Source organism: Xiphophorus maculatus, chromosome 18 (assembly GCF_002775205.1).
Source record: "Xiphophorus maculatus strain JP 163 A chromosome 18, X_maculatus-5.0-male, whole genome shotgun sequence".
Taxonomy (NCBI): Eukaryota; Metazoa; Chordata; class Actinopteri; order Cyprinodontiformes; family Poeciliidae; genus Xiphophorus; species Xiphophorus maculatus.
This window is the reverse complement of record NC_036460.1, coordinates 31,773,543-31,788,179: the sequence shown is the minus strand read 5'-3', so window position 1 is coordinate 31,788,179 and position 14,637 is coordinate 31,773,543. Positions and strand designations below refer to the sequence as shown.

Genomic DNA, 14,637 nt, shown 5'->3' with positions numbered 1-14,637 from the left:
ATTAATTTTGATATAGCCAAAAAAACCACCTCATAATAAATTGGTATGGTTTCTCGCCAATTTATTTTTGAAATGTCATATTGTGGAATTATATGGTCAAGAAGACTTAAATGGACTCACAGTGTGTGACGCCAGCGAGGGTCTGGTAGAAGGTGGGTGTGTCACTGTCATCCGTCAGCGTGACACACACTCCTCCAGAGAGAAGCCATCGAGACAGAGTGAAGGCCTCCTTGTTCTGCAACAGCCAGTTCCTGAAGCGCTCATAGTTGACCTTGTCACTCTGCAGAAAATCACCAGCGAGGAGCAATTACTACGTGTTCCCAAAGCGCCAAGTCACCTGGCTGTAATGGGGTGTATTTAATTTCCCTGCAGGAAACAATGTCAGCTGAGTTAACGCCTCCCGGTGGGACGTTAATTCAACTGACAGTAATTTTAAGAAATGAGGATTTCCTAGCAGACATGGACAACCTCTGCTGTATCAATTACAACAGCAAGCCTTTTTTTTCCTTTTTTTTAATGGGACTGCAGGTAAAAATGCTAGCCCGTCAGATCATTAAACAAACTGTGTCAAATTTAACAAGAATGCTGAGTGAAAACAATATCTTGCAGCATCTCATTACCTAAACTGAACAGCATTCTGCAACTGGTTGCAACTTTAGAAATATTAAGGAAGTAAAAAAAAAAAAAGTTCTTCATGAACAACTATTATGAACATCCTGCTGCTAACAGCAGCAGCACGAAGAAGAGTTAAACCACTTTTTTCATTTTTGGAGTAATTTCTTAAACATATAACCGATATAATAACTGAGTGAAGCCAAACTTTATGTGATCATAGGTACTTGACAACAAGCATCAACTGACTGTTCACACACTACACCTGGAGAGGTCTGTGCTGTGTTTACACACCTCTGTGAAGCACCTCTTCAGGGAGGACGGGACTTCTCCATCAAGGGCCTGCAGAACTGCCTCAATATCTTCCCTGGCAGCATATCCACTGAGATCGCTGGCAAACAGGCTGAAGAGGTCTGAAAACACACACACACGCACACTCACAGCGTCACAGAGCATTCATCTTTATCACAGGAAGACTGGCCTCTTGTTCAAAGAACCAGTGGCGATGAGAAAAGCTAGAATGACACTGTGACGTCCTGAGAGATGCTCCATTGTTATGATTAAACAGCAGTTAAAAGAATTGGGAAAGGATTTCAGCATTCAGTTGTTTAAAATAAGTAAGGCTCTTCCTTTTAGCTGTGAATCAATCATTTCTTCACCCGTTTTGAGGCTGAATCACCAGCAGAGCCCCTAGTGCATCCTTCCACAACCAGACCATCACTGTACAGGTGCAGGAGGTATGTAGAACGCTGAGGGCAGTGAACCCCTGGAAAGTTGCTGGAGCTGATGGTGTGACAGGGAGGAGGGAGCTGAGGGACTGTGAGGGTTTTTACCAGCATTTTTAATCAGTCCCTCACCCAGTGCTCCATCCCACCATCATTCCTCTGCCAACAAAGAACATTAGTAGTTTCATTGTCTACCAGTCAGTGTCACTAACCCCCATCATCATGAAGTGTTTGGAGAAACTGGTTCAGAGTCACAAAACTTCTCGTCTGCCACATAAAACAGTTTGGATGTAGAACCAACTGGTCTAAGGAGAATGCCATCGCTACCACTCTGCACACCACATTGACACACATGGAGCAGTTAAGGAGCTAAGTGAGGCTGCTCTTCCTGGACTTCACCTCGGCTTTTAACACCATCATTCAGAGCAGACTGGTGAGGAAACTGGGGGACCGAGTCTGCCCCACAACATCTGCTGCTGGATCATGTTCTTCCTGGCAGACAAAGAGTGAGAATCGGATCCCACCTGTTCTCAGCACTGAGTGCCAGTACTGACTCCCCACAAGGATATGTGCTAAGCCCCCTACTCTATACCCTCTTAATCCATGACTGTAGGCCACATAACAATACCACCATAAAGTTTGATGATAATACCACAGTAGTGGGATTCATCTATGGAGGAGACAAGACCGCATGCAGAGTAGAGGTGGAACAACTGTCTGTCTGGTGTACCACCAACAACCTCTGTTTGAACTCCTCCAAGTCAAAGGAACTGATTGTTGAGGTGTAAATCAGACAATCAGTCCATCATTAAAATGGGGACAGGGTGGAGATGGTGCCAAATCTGAGGTTTCTGGGCACCTACAGTACAGACCAAAAGTTTGGACACAGCTTTCTAATTCAATGGGTTTTCTTAATTTTCATGACTATTTATAAGGCAAGAAATCCCACTTATTAACCTGACAGGGCTCACCTATGAAGTGAAAACCATTTCAGGTGACGACCTCTTGAAGCTCATCAAGAAAATGCAGAGTGTGTGCAAAGCAGTAATCACAGCAAAAGGTTGCTACTTTGAAGAAACTAGAATATACAGTTAGGGCCAGAAATATTTGGACAGTGACACAAGTTTTGTTATTCTAGCTGTTTACAAAAACATGTTCAGAAATACAATTATATATATAATATGGGCTGAAAGTGCACACTCCCAGCTGCAATATGAGAGTTTCCACATCCAAATCGGAGAAAGGGTTTAGGAATCATAGCTCTGTAATGCATAGCCTCCTCTTTTTCAAGGGACCAAAAGTAATTGGACAATGGACTCTAAGGGCTGCAATTAACTCAGAAGGCGTCTCCCTCGTTAACCTGTAATCAATTAAGTAGTTAAAAGGTCTGGGGTTGATTCCAGGTGTGTGGTTTTGCATTTGGAAGCTGTTGCTGTGACCAGACAACATGCGGTCAAAGGAACTCTCAATTGAGGTGAAGCAGAACATCCTGAGGCTGAAAAAAAGAAAAAATCCATCAGAGAGATAGCAGACATGCTTGGAGTAGCAAAATCAACAGTCGGGTACATTCTGAGAAAAAAGGAATTCACTGGTGAGCTTGGGAACTCAAAAAGGCCTGGGCGTCCACGGAAGACAACGGTGGTGGATGATCGCCGCATACTTTCTTTGGTGAAGAAGAACCCGTTCACAACATCAACTGAAGTCCAGAACACTCTCAGGGAAGTAGGTGTATCTGTCTCTAAGTCAACAGTAAAGAGAAGACTCCATGAAAGTAAATACAAAGGGTTCACATCTAGATGCAAACCATTCATCAATTCCAAAAATAGACAGGCCAGAGTTAAATTTGCCGAAAAACACCTCAAGAAGCCAGCCCAGTTCTGGAAAAGTATTCTATGGACAGATGAGACAAAGATCAACCTGTACCAGAATGATGGGAAGAAAAAAGTTTGGAGAAGAAAGGGAACGGCACATGATCCAAAGCACACCACATCCTCTGTAAAACATGGTGGAGGCAACGTGATGGCATGGGCATGCATGGCTTTCAATGGCACTGGGTCACTTATGTTTATTGATGACATAACAGCAGACAAGAGTAGCCGGATGAATTCTGAAGTGTACCGGGATATACTTTCAGCCCAGATTCAGCCAAATGCTGCAAAGTTGATCGGACGGCGCTTCACAGTACAGATGGACAATGACCCCAAGCATACAGCCAAAGCTACCCAGTAGTTCATGAGTGCAAAAAAGTGGAACATTCTGCAATGGCCAAGTCAATCACCAGATCTTAACCCAATTGAGCATGCATTTCACTTGCTCAAATCCAGACTTCGGACGGAAAGACCCACAAACAAGCAAGACCTGAAGGCTGCGGCTGTAAAGGCCTGGCAAAGCATTAAGAAGGAGGAAACCCAGCGTTTGGTGATGTCCATGGGTTCCAGACTTAAGGCAGTGATTGCCTCCAAAGGATTCGCAACAAAATATTGAAAAAAAACTATTTTGTTTGGGTTATGTTTATTTGTCCAATTACTTTTGAGCTCCTAAAATGTGGAGTGTTTGTAAAGAAATGTGTACAATTCCTACATTTTCCATCAGATATTTTTGTTCAACCCTTTAAATTAAACGTTACAATCTGCACTTGAATTCTGTTGTAGAGGTTTCATTTCAAATTCAATGCGGTGGCATGCAGAGCCCAACTCGCGAAAATTGTGTTACTGTCCAAATATTTCTGGCCCTAACTGTATGGGGTATTTTCAGTTGTTTTACACTTTTTTGTTTAGTGCATATTTCCACATGTGTTATTCATAGTTTTGATGCCTTCAGTGTGAATCTACAATGTCAATAGTCATGAAAATAAAGGAAACTCATTGAATTAAAAGGTGTGTCCAAACTTTTGGTCTGTACTGTACATCAGAGAAGACCTGGAACACTAACTCCATTTCAGTCCTGAAGAAGGCACAACAGACACTGTACTTCCTGAAGATTCTTAGGAAGATCAGCCTGAGAACTGAGCTGTTGGTGTTGTTCTATCGCTGCTCTGTGGAGTCGGTGTTGAGCCATGGCACCCTCGCTGTGGTTCTCCAGCTTCCTCACTTGCTGCGGCATAGAGGAAGCAGCTCCTGAGGGTCATAAACCCCAAGCAGAGACTAAATGGCTGCCCTCTTCCATATCTGGAGGAGATCTACAGGACCTGCAGCATCATCAAGAACCTCTCACACCTGGACCACCACCTCTTCAAACTCCTGCCCTCAGGGAGGGGACGCAGGGCAATGAAGTCAAGAACAAACAGAGTGAAAAACTGTTTTTATCCAAGCTGTGTACTGAGCACAGCTAATTCATCTAAAACCTGATCATCAATTTTTTTTATTAATACCCCAGTTGTTTTTCTGTTTCTATTATATTTTTTATATGTATTGAGATATACTTATTTATTATTATTTTATCTATTTATTTGATGTGCCTTTGAAAGTTGCTATGTTTATTTATTTTTTTGTGCTTTCCTTCTTGCACAATGACAATAAAAGGAATTCTGATTGTGAAACATTTAATATCTAAGGTAAGCTGAATATTCTGTGGTTGCTCAGTAAGGCCAGGTTTTCATCCAGTTCTATATCCTACTGAAGAACTCAATGCAACATTATCTGGCTAACTATTTGAGCAACAGTGGACAGACCCACAAGAGTAGAATATGCAGAACTAATGAGCAGAAAACTGATTATACAAAGATACACTGTGTGAACAATCATTAGCCACATAGTGGAGTACTGTGATGCTCAATAAGAGCATTGTCCTGCATAAAAATTATGCTGATAGGGTCAAAACTAAAACTTGCTTAATAATTGCGCACACTGTCCAGCTCCACTATCTGCAAACATTTCATGAAACATGCACTTCCAGCTAATGCAAAATGTCTGAATGTTTTGAGCATTATATCTGGTGATGTTGGTACTATATTTGACATAAATAAAGACTTTCTGTAGCCTGGGGTTTGATAATAAAGCATTTTGGAGAATGCAACCTTCACAAGTGGAACAGCAGAAGTGTTGGATGGGAAAGGAATTTTATTGACCATTTCCCAAGAAAATCTGAGACATTGTCAGAAACGTCATTTCTGACAACAACACGGAACATGAATACAGACTTCCCCTTAGCTCAACTGAAAGTACTTACACTTAGCCTTCTCCTCATCACGCCCTCTGGTCAGCAGCACCAGCCCCACTATCAGGTTGTTAAAGTGCAGCCCTTTAGAGGAGCCTCCAAACGAGCTGTAGATCACCTGAAACAGACAGGAACACAAAGGCTGAAGATAATCAGAAATAATACATGGAAAACAATGCTGTTGACAACACAAAAATATTTTATTCACAAAGTTAAAAAGGAAGAATTATGCTCAAATATGTAAACTTCTTCCTTCTCTCTCTGTTCTCAGGTCCTGCTCTACATCCAAAAAGCCTTTTTATCTCCTCTGGAATTTGGAGTCAAAATTCAAGATTTATCTGAGATTTTGAGATGCTAATCAGCTGCTCCTAATTGTAAAAACAAAACACTGTTGCCACGGTTACACATCTTAACTGAAAGTAAAACAGCAAAACTCATTTCAGTTGAACGCCCTCCTACACCAGATAAATAACTGTCCAAGCATACAATGCCTCAACCAAACACCTTATAAGCAAAAGTCTAAAAAAAAATGGGCAAATCAGCTCCAACGTAGTAGAAGCTCCAACATGCCGCAAAATTCTAGATCTGAAACTGATTATTTGTCATTGTAATAATGAGTAGCTTGTCCTTAGAAACTACATGTAGTTTATATTTGAAAGATAGGAAACAATGGAGAAAGTCCCTCATACCGATGAGCACAAAACCTGATGAGCGTGATGAAGGTCTGAGAAACTTTGCTTATTAAAAATTTGCAAGTTTAACAGTTTGTTTAAAGTGTTCCCCTTTTTCTGGTTGTGGGGTTTGGCCTCTTCTTTTTTCCTATGGATTTGTTCCAGGTACAGATATGCAAAAAAAGCATAGCAATCAGCATCTGGACCATTATACTAAAGATTTTTTCACAACTTATAGTTCGTTAAATTTTTTTGGCTGGGAACCAAAATGGCAACATTTGTTACATTTTCAGCGGTTCTTTTTCACAAATCAACCAATCCCTTTGAAAAACTTGTTATCCCTCCTCGCTTGTGGTGGCATTGCACCATGAACCACTAAAGGAAACAACATAAAAACCACTGAGCAAGAACAGGAATCATCCTGCAGATTCATTCATCTGTTGAAAATGTATAAACTAATTGCTTTACATTACAAAAACCATGAAACAAAATCAAGTTTTAAAGATGAAAGCAGGGAGAATAAATACTACCAGTCACCAGCTTAAAAAAAAAGTTTACATAAAGATTTCAACTATTTATTACAACAGGACATGATGATACAGAGTACTGTTTCCTCACAAAGATCCCAAACAGTGCAGCGTCTGCAAAGCATGTTAACTGACTTGGAGGAGGTGACTGTGCAGTCAGTGAGCTAATGAAGTTCTCGTCAGTAGGTCACACACTGTAGGAGTCTAACTTCTGGTTTGAAAAAAAGGAAGTCAATGTGTGTCACTACTACTCAGTGGTAGTTGTTATTGTGTCTTGTCTCTATGCTGTAACTGCGAAGTAATTTCCCTGCTGGGATGAATAAAGTACTTCCATTCTATTCTATTCTATTTTAAACCCACCATCACTTTTCCCCTCTGCTGCCTTCTGATGGTTCTACTGAATATAAATATACTAAACAGACAGACTACATGGTAAACACATGTAGTGATGACTCATGTTATGTCACAACCAGCAAGGAGGGATTTACCTGACATTTTCCCTCTGAACCCTGAAGATGAATAATTGCAGTAGACGTAATGAATCATTCTGAGTACATATAATGTACACTGACATATGAATTCACAGCAACCTGCTGAGCTCACAGTGAAACAACTGAAACCAGTCTGTGTCCTCTGTGACGAAACAACCTTGTTCAAGTTTGTAATGCATAGTAAAATGAGATTACAGGGGAATCCCACCAACCCTACAAACCGTCTGTTCGTCATGGAAAGTACAGGCTGGAGCATGTTTAAGTCCAAAATAAAAGCAGGGTCAACAGACAAGCTCATTTTTATATATCAATGTAGCAGGATGACATGTCAGTGATGCTAACTGTTCATACAGACAACAGCCTGATCCTGAACGTTGACAAGACGAAGGAGATGATCGTCGACTTCAGGAAGAACCGGCCCAGCCACGCTCCACTGCTCATCAACAGCTCGGCTGTGGAGGTGGTCAGCAGCACCAAATTCCTGGGGGTGCACATCACTAACGACCTCACCTGGACTGTGAACACCACGTCTCTGGTCAAGAGGGCACAGAAACGCTTGTATTTCCTGTGGAGGATGAGAAGAGCACACCTGCCCCCGCCCATCCTCAAGACGTTCTACAGAAGCACCATAGAGAGCATTCTGACCAGCTGCCTCTCTGTGTGGTGTGGAGGCTGCAGCGCCTCTGACTGGAAGAACGTGAGGAGAGTGGTGCGGACAGCAGAGGATCATCGGGGCCCCCCTTCCCTCCATTCAGGACATTTCATCCCAGCGCTGCGTGTCCCGAGGCCGAAACATCGTCAGTGACCCCTCACACCCCCACCATGGACCCTCTGGAAAGAGGTTCCGCAGCGTCCGGTGCAGGTCCACCAGGTTCCGAAACAGTTTTTTCCCACTTGCCATCAGACTGCTGAACTCTTAACTGGACTGCACTTAAAATCTGGTCTCCACTTTATACCTTGCACATGTACAGAGCTAAGTAACTTCCATTTTACTGTCAGTCCTGCACTTTATATTTAGATTTATATTTATATTCATATTTTATACTGTATTTTATTTTTATTCTGGAGTAACCTCACAACATTGAAAGCTCAAAACACTGTCCTGCGCCGTATGCAATGAAATTTCGTTCTGTATACACCCTGTGCATGCATAATGAGAATAAAGTCAGTCTAAGTCTAAGTCTAAGTCTACTCAACAAGCAGACATCACAGCTGTATGACAGTGTGCATTCAAACACTGAATGACACAGTATAAGGCAAGACCATGCTACATTATAACATGCCGAGGCAAACAGGAGTTTATTACATAGAACATTCAAGGAAGTTTAGGTTTATGGTGTAAATTGAACAGATCAATAGAAAACAAAGTTCAAGTGTTGATCTTGACTGCAGGTAAAGTCTAAAGTCTGATCTGTCCTTGTTATGTCAGTGACGCCTATATGAAAAAATACTTTCTTTTTCGTAACTCACCACAGAATCCCCACAGTATCTATGGAAACCCCTAGCCACACAGCTAATAACACAAGGCTCCAGGTCTGTCCCTTTACCTACTGCTTTAGGTAGATCATCAGTCATCAGCAGTTTCTTTTTAATGGCGACGTCACAAATTATGTCACTGACTAACAAGATTTTTTTATATATATATATTTTATAAAATAACTTTTCATACTTCATAACATTTTCTCTTTTATGTATTTTTCTTTTACTAGCTAAAGTAGTTGCTACAGAACAGGGCAATTTCTGATTGAATTACTCAATTACTAAAATAATCATTTACAACAGACCTAGACATCACAGTCTTGCAGCCTCAAGATCAACAGTCCCACAGATGATGCTTACACATATATTGTCTTCTCATCGCTGCATATGGGAAGATAGCAAATAAACACCTGCAGCTACCATAAAATCAAAGGGGAATAAATGTCAATGCCCTCCACTGCATGAAGAAGACAATTATGCAAAAGGCTTTTTATTAGTTGTGTAAAAGGGGTTAAGTCTGTGGGTCTGATGATACTTCACACATTTCAAAAAGGAACTCTGGATAAATCTTCAAATGATTAGGGACTAACTTTCTGACTGATCACACCATTTTCCTTGAACTGTAAAGATATGGAACATCTGCAGGTGTGTTTGAAGACACCAGCTGAAACCTTGCTTCTGGAGAGATGTCACTGAACTAATGGCTGCCATGGTGACACAGAGGCAGCAGCAGCACAGGGTGGGAAGGAGGGGAGGAGGGAAGAGATGAAGTACTGAAGCGCTGTGTGAGAGGAGGATGACTAACACCAGCCATACTGAAACACACTGAAGACACTGAATGAGAGCTGACTGTACGCTCCGGAAGGGAACCGCGTTGTACTATTATTATCTAAAACTACTGGGTCACCATTATGCAGCTCTGAGTGGAACACCTGTTTCTGATTGGTTCCCCTGTGGAAAGAGTTCACCATCATAAACAGGTGTGACAGAAGGAGGTTGGATCACAGCAGACCGCACCAAACACATATCACACTCCTGAACCCAACCTGATGTTCACCTCTATATCTGCAGAAGTTACATCTACATCTGCAGCAGTTTACATCTATAGCAGATGTTCAGTTCAGCAGAAAGACGCTGCTCTCTCATTTGCTCCCTGAAAATATCTATAAAAAGTTCTGTTGTTTTAGGAATGAGAAAATTTATACAATGACTTAAGAGAAGACATGCTAAGTGTGATATCTTATCAGGTTTCAGCATGTTTCCATTGGTACCGTAGACCATTCTGACTAACTTTTGCTATGAGCTCAAAGCCTTTGGGTTGAAAGGACTTCATGCCATCACCCTAATCTGAGGGTTCTCTACAGAATCTCAGAAAGATTTAAATCAGGACTCTGACTTGGACCACTTCAAGAACCTTCATGTAGAACCTTAAAGGAGAACTGAACAGTGTTTTTAAGCTAACAAAAGAGGAGAGAAAAAGTATAAAATATGCTTGTTAAATAAAATATACAAAATTGTAAACTTAGAAAATTGAAGAAAAAAAAAAAAACACTGAGCTGTTTTAGGCATTTTCCATGACACTCCCCCTCGATCTGTGACGAACATTATGCTGCCAGGGATTACCAATATTCAGCATATTACTGGGTGAATATGAGTGCAAAATGGTTCAGTGTGTTGCAATTAATGGTTCAAAGCGGCAAGAAAATATTACTTGAGTTTAATTTTTTAGCTACCCTAAAGATAAAAAATATCGTCAGATTTGAATAAGTAAGCACAGACGGGGAAATTACTATGAACTTCTAAATAGAAAGGGTTTCCCCTCTACCAGGCTATACACTATGTCACTTGTTTATTTTAAACAGGGTTTTTTTTATACACTAGCAACAGTGAAAGCAAAGGCAGGTTTATAGTTGATGCATTGGGCACAGAGCTGGACAAATCACTCAGCCTGCACCCCTGCACATTTCCTTTTTGTAAGTCTCTATATTTGTGTGTTCAAGTACTGTCAACAATATCTTTCAATAATATAATTTTACGTAGTCATATTTTAAATTCCAGTCAACCTTTAACATATTTTAAAACAAAAACACAAGGGGCTGCTGGATAATTGTCCCTACCACTCGGCTTGGTAAGCCTTCTGGGGGAAACCCTGAAAGAGTTTGTGTTCACCACTCCAAAAAAAAGCATCACTTATTTGGGCTGCTCTCCTCACTTCTACTAACTTTTCATTTCAGCTACATAACATAAATTGTGACATTACTGTGGCTTACCTCTGCAACTTTCGGGGGAACTCCATCTCCCAACACTTCTCTGTAGAAGCACTGCTGGGTCATGTAACACGACAGACCGCTGGTTCTCTTGAAGGCATCCTTCAGCCGCTTCAGTTCCACATCAGTAACTGCATTCACAAAGAGAAGACAAGGGAAGACAATTAGACTCAGGGGGATCCAACTCTTTGTGGTGTTGCAGTCTTGTTTAGTCCAGTAATGTAGCATAATAATGACTTTGTTCTTTGTCATAATGCCGCCTTGATCAAGTATGTTGTAGGGAGAAATTTCATCAGCTAAAGTGATTAAGATCTCTGTCTCTCTCTCAGAAGAACATCAGTCCATCCTTTAAAAACAAAAAAGTTGCATATTTAGAAATTAGGTTTTTTTTTCCTTTGTTTTTAAACTTAGAGTAAATATTTATAGTTTTGAAAAAAGTGTCACGTTGCATTTGCAGCTCTAAATGGGTTTTATTTAGTTGGATTGCTGGTGAAAACAGCTCTTTGGGTTGGAACAGCTGCACAGCCCTGGGTTAGGTGCTATTTAGCAACTGCAGCACAGTAAGCCAATTAATGTTACCCTCCATAAAAACTAAAATCTGGTTTTAATTCCTGACTCCCCAGAAAGTGTCAAGAATGCATTTTATCAACTACATAGACAGACACACACACCAATTGGAACTACTAAATATGTTCATCAGATGTTCATCATCTGTGAAAGGGACTATGTAACTTTTGCAAAAAACATATGATTTTACATATTTGCTAAAACAGTCATCATGTTGTGACAGTTTAATATAAGACAAACTGAAAAAAAAAATTAAGCTCTTCTGCCTTCTCCCTAGGATCCTGGTGTCAAGTGAAATACACCACTTGGTCAGAAACAATCAATCAGAGCCAGGAAGAGGGTCTTATTGCTGTCAATCACCTTGTGTACTCGCTCCTCACACTTTCTGCTCACACTTTCCTCTTGCTCTCTGCTCCATTACAGCTGGTTCACAACAAGAGCCCTTCATGAATGCTAAGGCCAGTTAGCATAGCCACCAAAGACAGCAGATGAACAGACACTACATTCATACAAATCCACAAATTTAACAAGGTGTTAGGAAGGCTCCTCAGAGTTCAGTCCACACGAATATGACAGAATCATGCAGTCACTGTTTATTGGTCGGCTGCACATCCACAATTAAAGTCTTACATTCCAACATCCCAGCAGGGTTCTATAGGACTGGGATCTGGTGGAAGCCGTTGCAGTACAGTGGACTCTGATATGTCCAACAAAGCAACTTAGGGCTATTTGAGCTTTGTGACATGATGCATTATCCTGCAGGAATTTGCCATCTATATTTGAATATGATGTAGTACTAAAGTAATGGAGATATTACACAACAATACTCAGGTAGATTGTCCCAGATTGTCATTTTTCTTTAAATGCATCAACTGCATTCAGCTCAATTTTACATTCAGACACGTTTTATTACCTCAAACAGCTTTGCTTTCTGATTGGCCCCATGTGCTTCATTAAAACATCCTCTAAAGAATCAGATCTCATTAATGGAACCCCCCCCCCACACACACACACACAGATTCTTGAAAACAGTAAAAGTGACCCAATAAGCAGCTGTTCTTGGTGCAGGATGCTGCTGAGCTGCTACTGGTCCTCCATTAGCCCTGAGTGGGCAGCAGAAGCCACTCAGCTTCTGGGTAGAACTGATTAGGAACAAAGTGCTGAATCACGGGCTTTAGTAACCCAGCAGGCACCTCATAATCAAACCAGATCTGCACTTCTCAGCACAACAGAAGAGGAAAACACCTTTGTGTCTTATGTAAGCCAGCAGCTCAAAGTTTTCCAGAGTATCCTGAAACAGACTTGCCAGTGCTTTTATTAAAATTACAAACAGATTTACCTTAAAATAACTTCATATGTATGGTACTTTAGTATTTGATGTTTGGTGAATACTTTAAAGCAATTAGAATAATTTACAAGAAATACTTCTAGATTTTTTTTTACAACAAACTTTTTTTTTGAGCATGAACAATCACTAATTTATGCTGAATAATACTATGCTAACTCAAGCCATGTAAACATGATTTCAGTCAGCAGCACATTGACAGGCTGGATGTGCACCACAACTTTCAATATAAGATAATAATATTGTAAAGCTACTCATTATTTAACAAGTTTGAACTTTTAGTGTCGTGACAACCGAAGTACAGCTGCATTCAAATGAGACACAACACTTCTGCAACAATGTTTTCTGGATGTTTAACTAAAGTACCGTAGTTAAACCTAAGCAGCATTTCAGAACAAACTGCTATTGACTGTCGAATATGGTGATAGAGGAATAATAATCTGGGTTTGTTCTGCGACCTTTTATAGTCATAGTTTGAAGCATACTGATAGTGATGGTTACTGGAAAATGTCTGAATGAAACATGTCTCTTTTCTTGTGTACTGATGTGTACTGATTTGAATTCTGGCCAATATTTTCTTTCACCAACAATAATTCTGAGCAATAAAAATCTGATGTGGGATTTCTCAAGGGGTCATCCTTGGGCCATTTTTTAAAATTTAATATCTATTACTACATGTAACAACTGGTTGGAAGAGTCACTACACCTCCCATGATATTTATGTTAATGACACAGAAGTTTATATTTCTGTCACCAAATAACCATAGTTATCTGCAGTCACTGAGGATGTATGTCCACAACATGAGTAAACTGAAGGACCAGAGTTTCCTCAAGCATAACGCAGATAAAAGAGAAGTTGTTCTTATATAAACAGAAGGTGAAAGATCATACCTCCACCAGGCTTACTTCTACTAAAAACCACAGACCACGCCAGGAAGCAAGGCATTGTGGTGCTAAGATTAGCTAATTTTCATCACTCTGTAGACGCATATGCCGAAGTGATCAGAGCAGCAGTGAAAATGTGCAGTTTTATGGGTTAAATCCAGCAGTCTCACAAATATCAACAACAGTTTTCACAAGGTTAGATTATCGTAATGGTTAGTTTAATGGTTAGTTTACAGTACATCTGGAAAGTATTCACAATCCAGGTCTACCACTGCCTACCTGACCTCTGACCTGACCTCTTGTTGCTAACCTTCACTAATACATACTCAGGTCCATCTGTGATGTCGAGGTTAATGGGTATCATTCTCTTTTGTTTACAGTCAGATGCAAAACGCACTCAGTTCCTGTGGTTATCATCACAGTCTTTTGAATAGAGCTCAGGTATCCTGGCACAGCTACAACAATAGTCGCTTGCCAACCACAAATAAACTCAAAACAAAGAAGACTTCACATCCAGCTGTCTTATATGAGACACTGAGTTCATATAGTGACAGTGCTAGAGGTGTTGCTCACCACGGCAGGACAGGTGATTTAACCGATTAACAAACTTTTCTAAATTGATAATGAATTGGAAAAATTAATCACAATGCATGGATACATCAATACTTTGACTGACACAATGTTGAAATGAAGCTCCTTAGACATAGGGCAAATTATGGGTCCAGTTTCCAGTTTGCATTTCTCCACAGTAGAAGTTCTGACTCAGAGACACACAACTATCAAAGTTAACATCACTACAAGTGCCCTGTTTCCATTTACCTTCCTCAAAGTATTCACACTTTCACAGCAGGTTGTGTGTGTCAGACCCACTGACTAAATCATCACAGCAACACAGCAGCAGCGGACGCAGGCT

The 14,637-nt window shown here is 40.6% G+C and overlaps 1 protein-coding gene across 4 annotated transcripts in view; it reads right to left on the bottom strand.

The window, feature by feature from the left end:
- usp32 (ubiquitin specific peptidase 32) overlaps nucleotides 1-14,637 on the bottom strand; it is an 84,435-nt gene that overhangs the window by 60,279 nt on the left and 9,519 nt on the right. For all 4 annotated transcript variants that reach the window (XM_023351000.1, XM_023351002.1, XM_023351001.1 and 1 more), the window contains exons 2-5: nucleotides 10,931-11,058; nucleotides 5,505-5,610; nucleotides 907-1,025; nucleotides 121-280 (exon numbers count right to left, since the gene is read on the bottom strand). In XM_023351000.1, coding sequence (XP_023206768.1) covers nucleotides 121-280; nucleotides 907-1,025; nucleotides 5,505-5,610; nucleotides 10,931-11,058 — 513 coding nt within the window. The remainder of the gene's footprint in view (nucleotides 1-120; nucleotides 281-906; nucleotides 1,026-5,504; nucleotides 5,611-10,930; nucleotides 11,059-14,637) is intronic.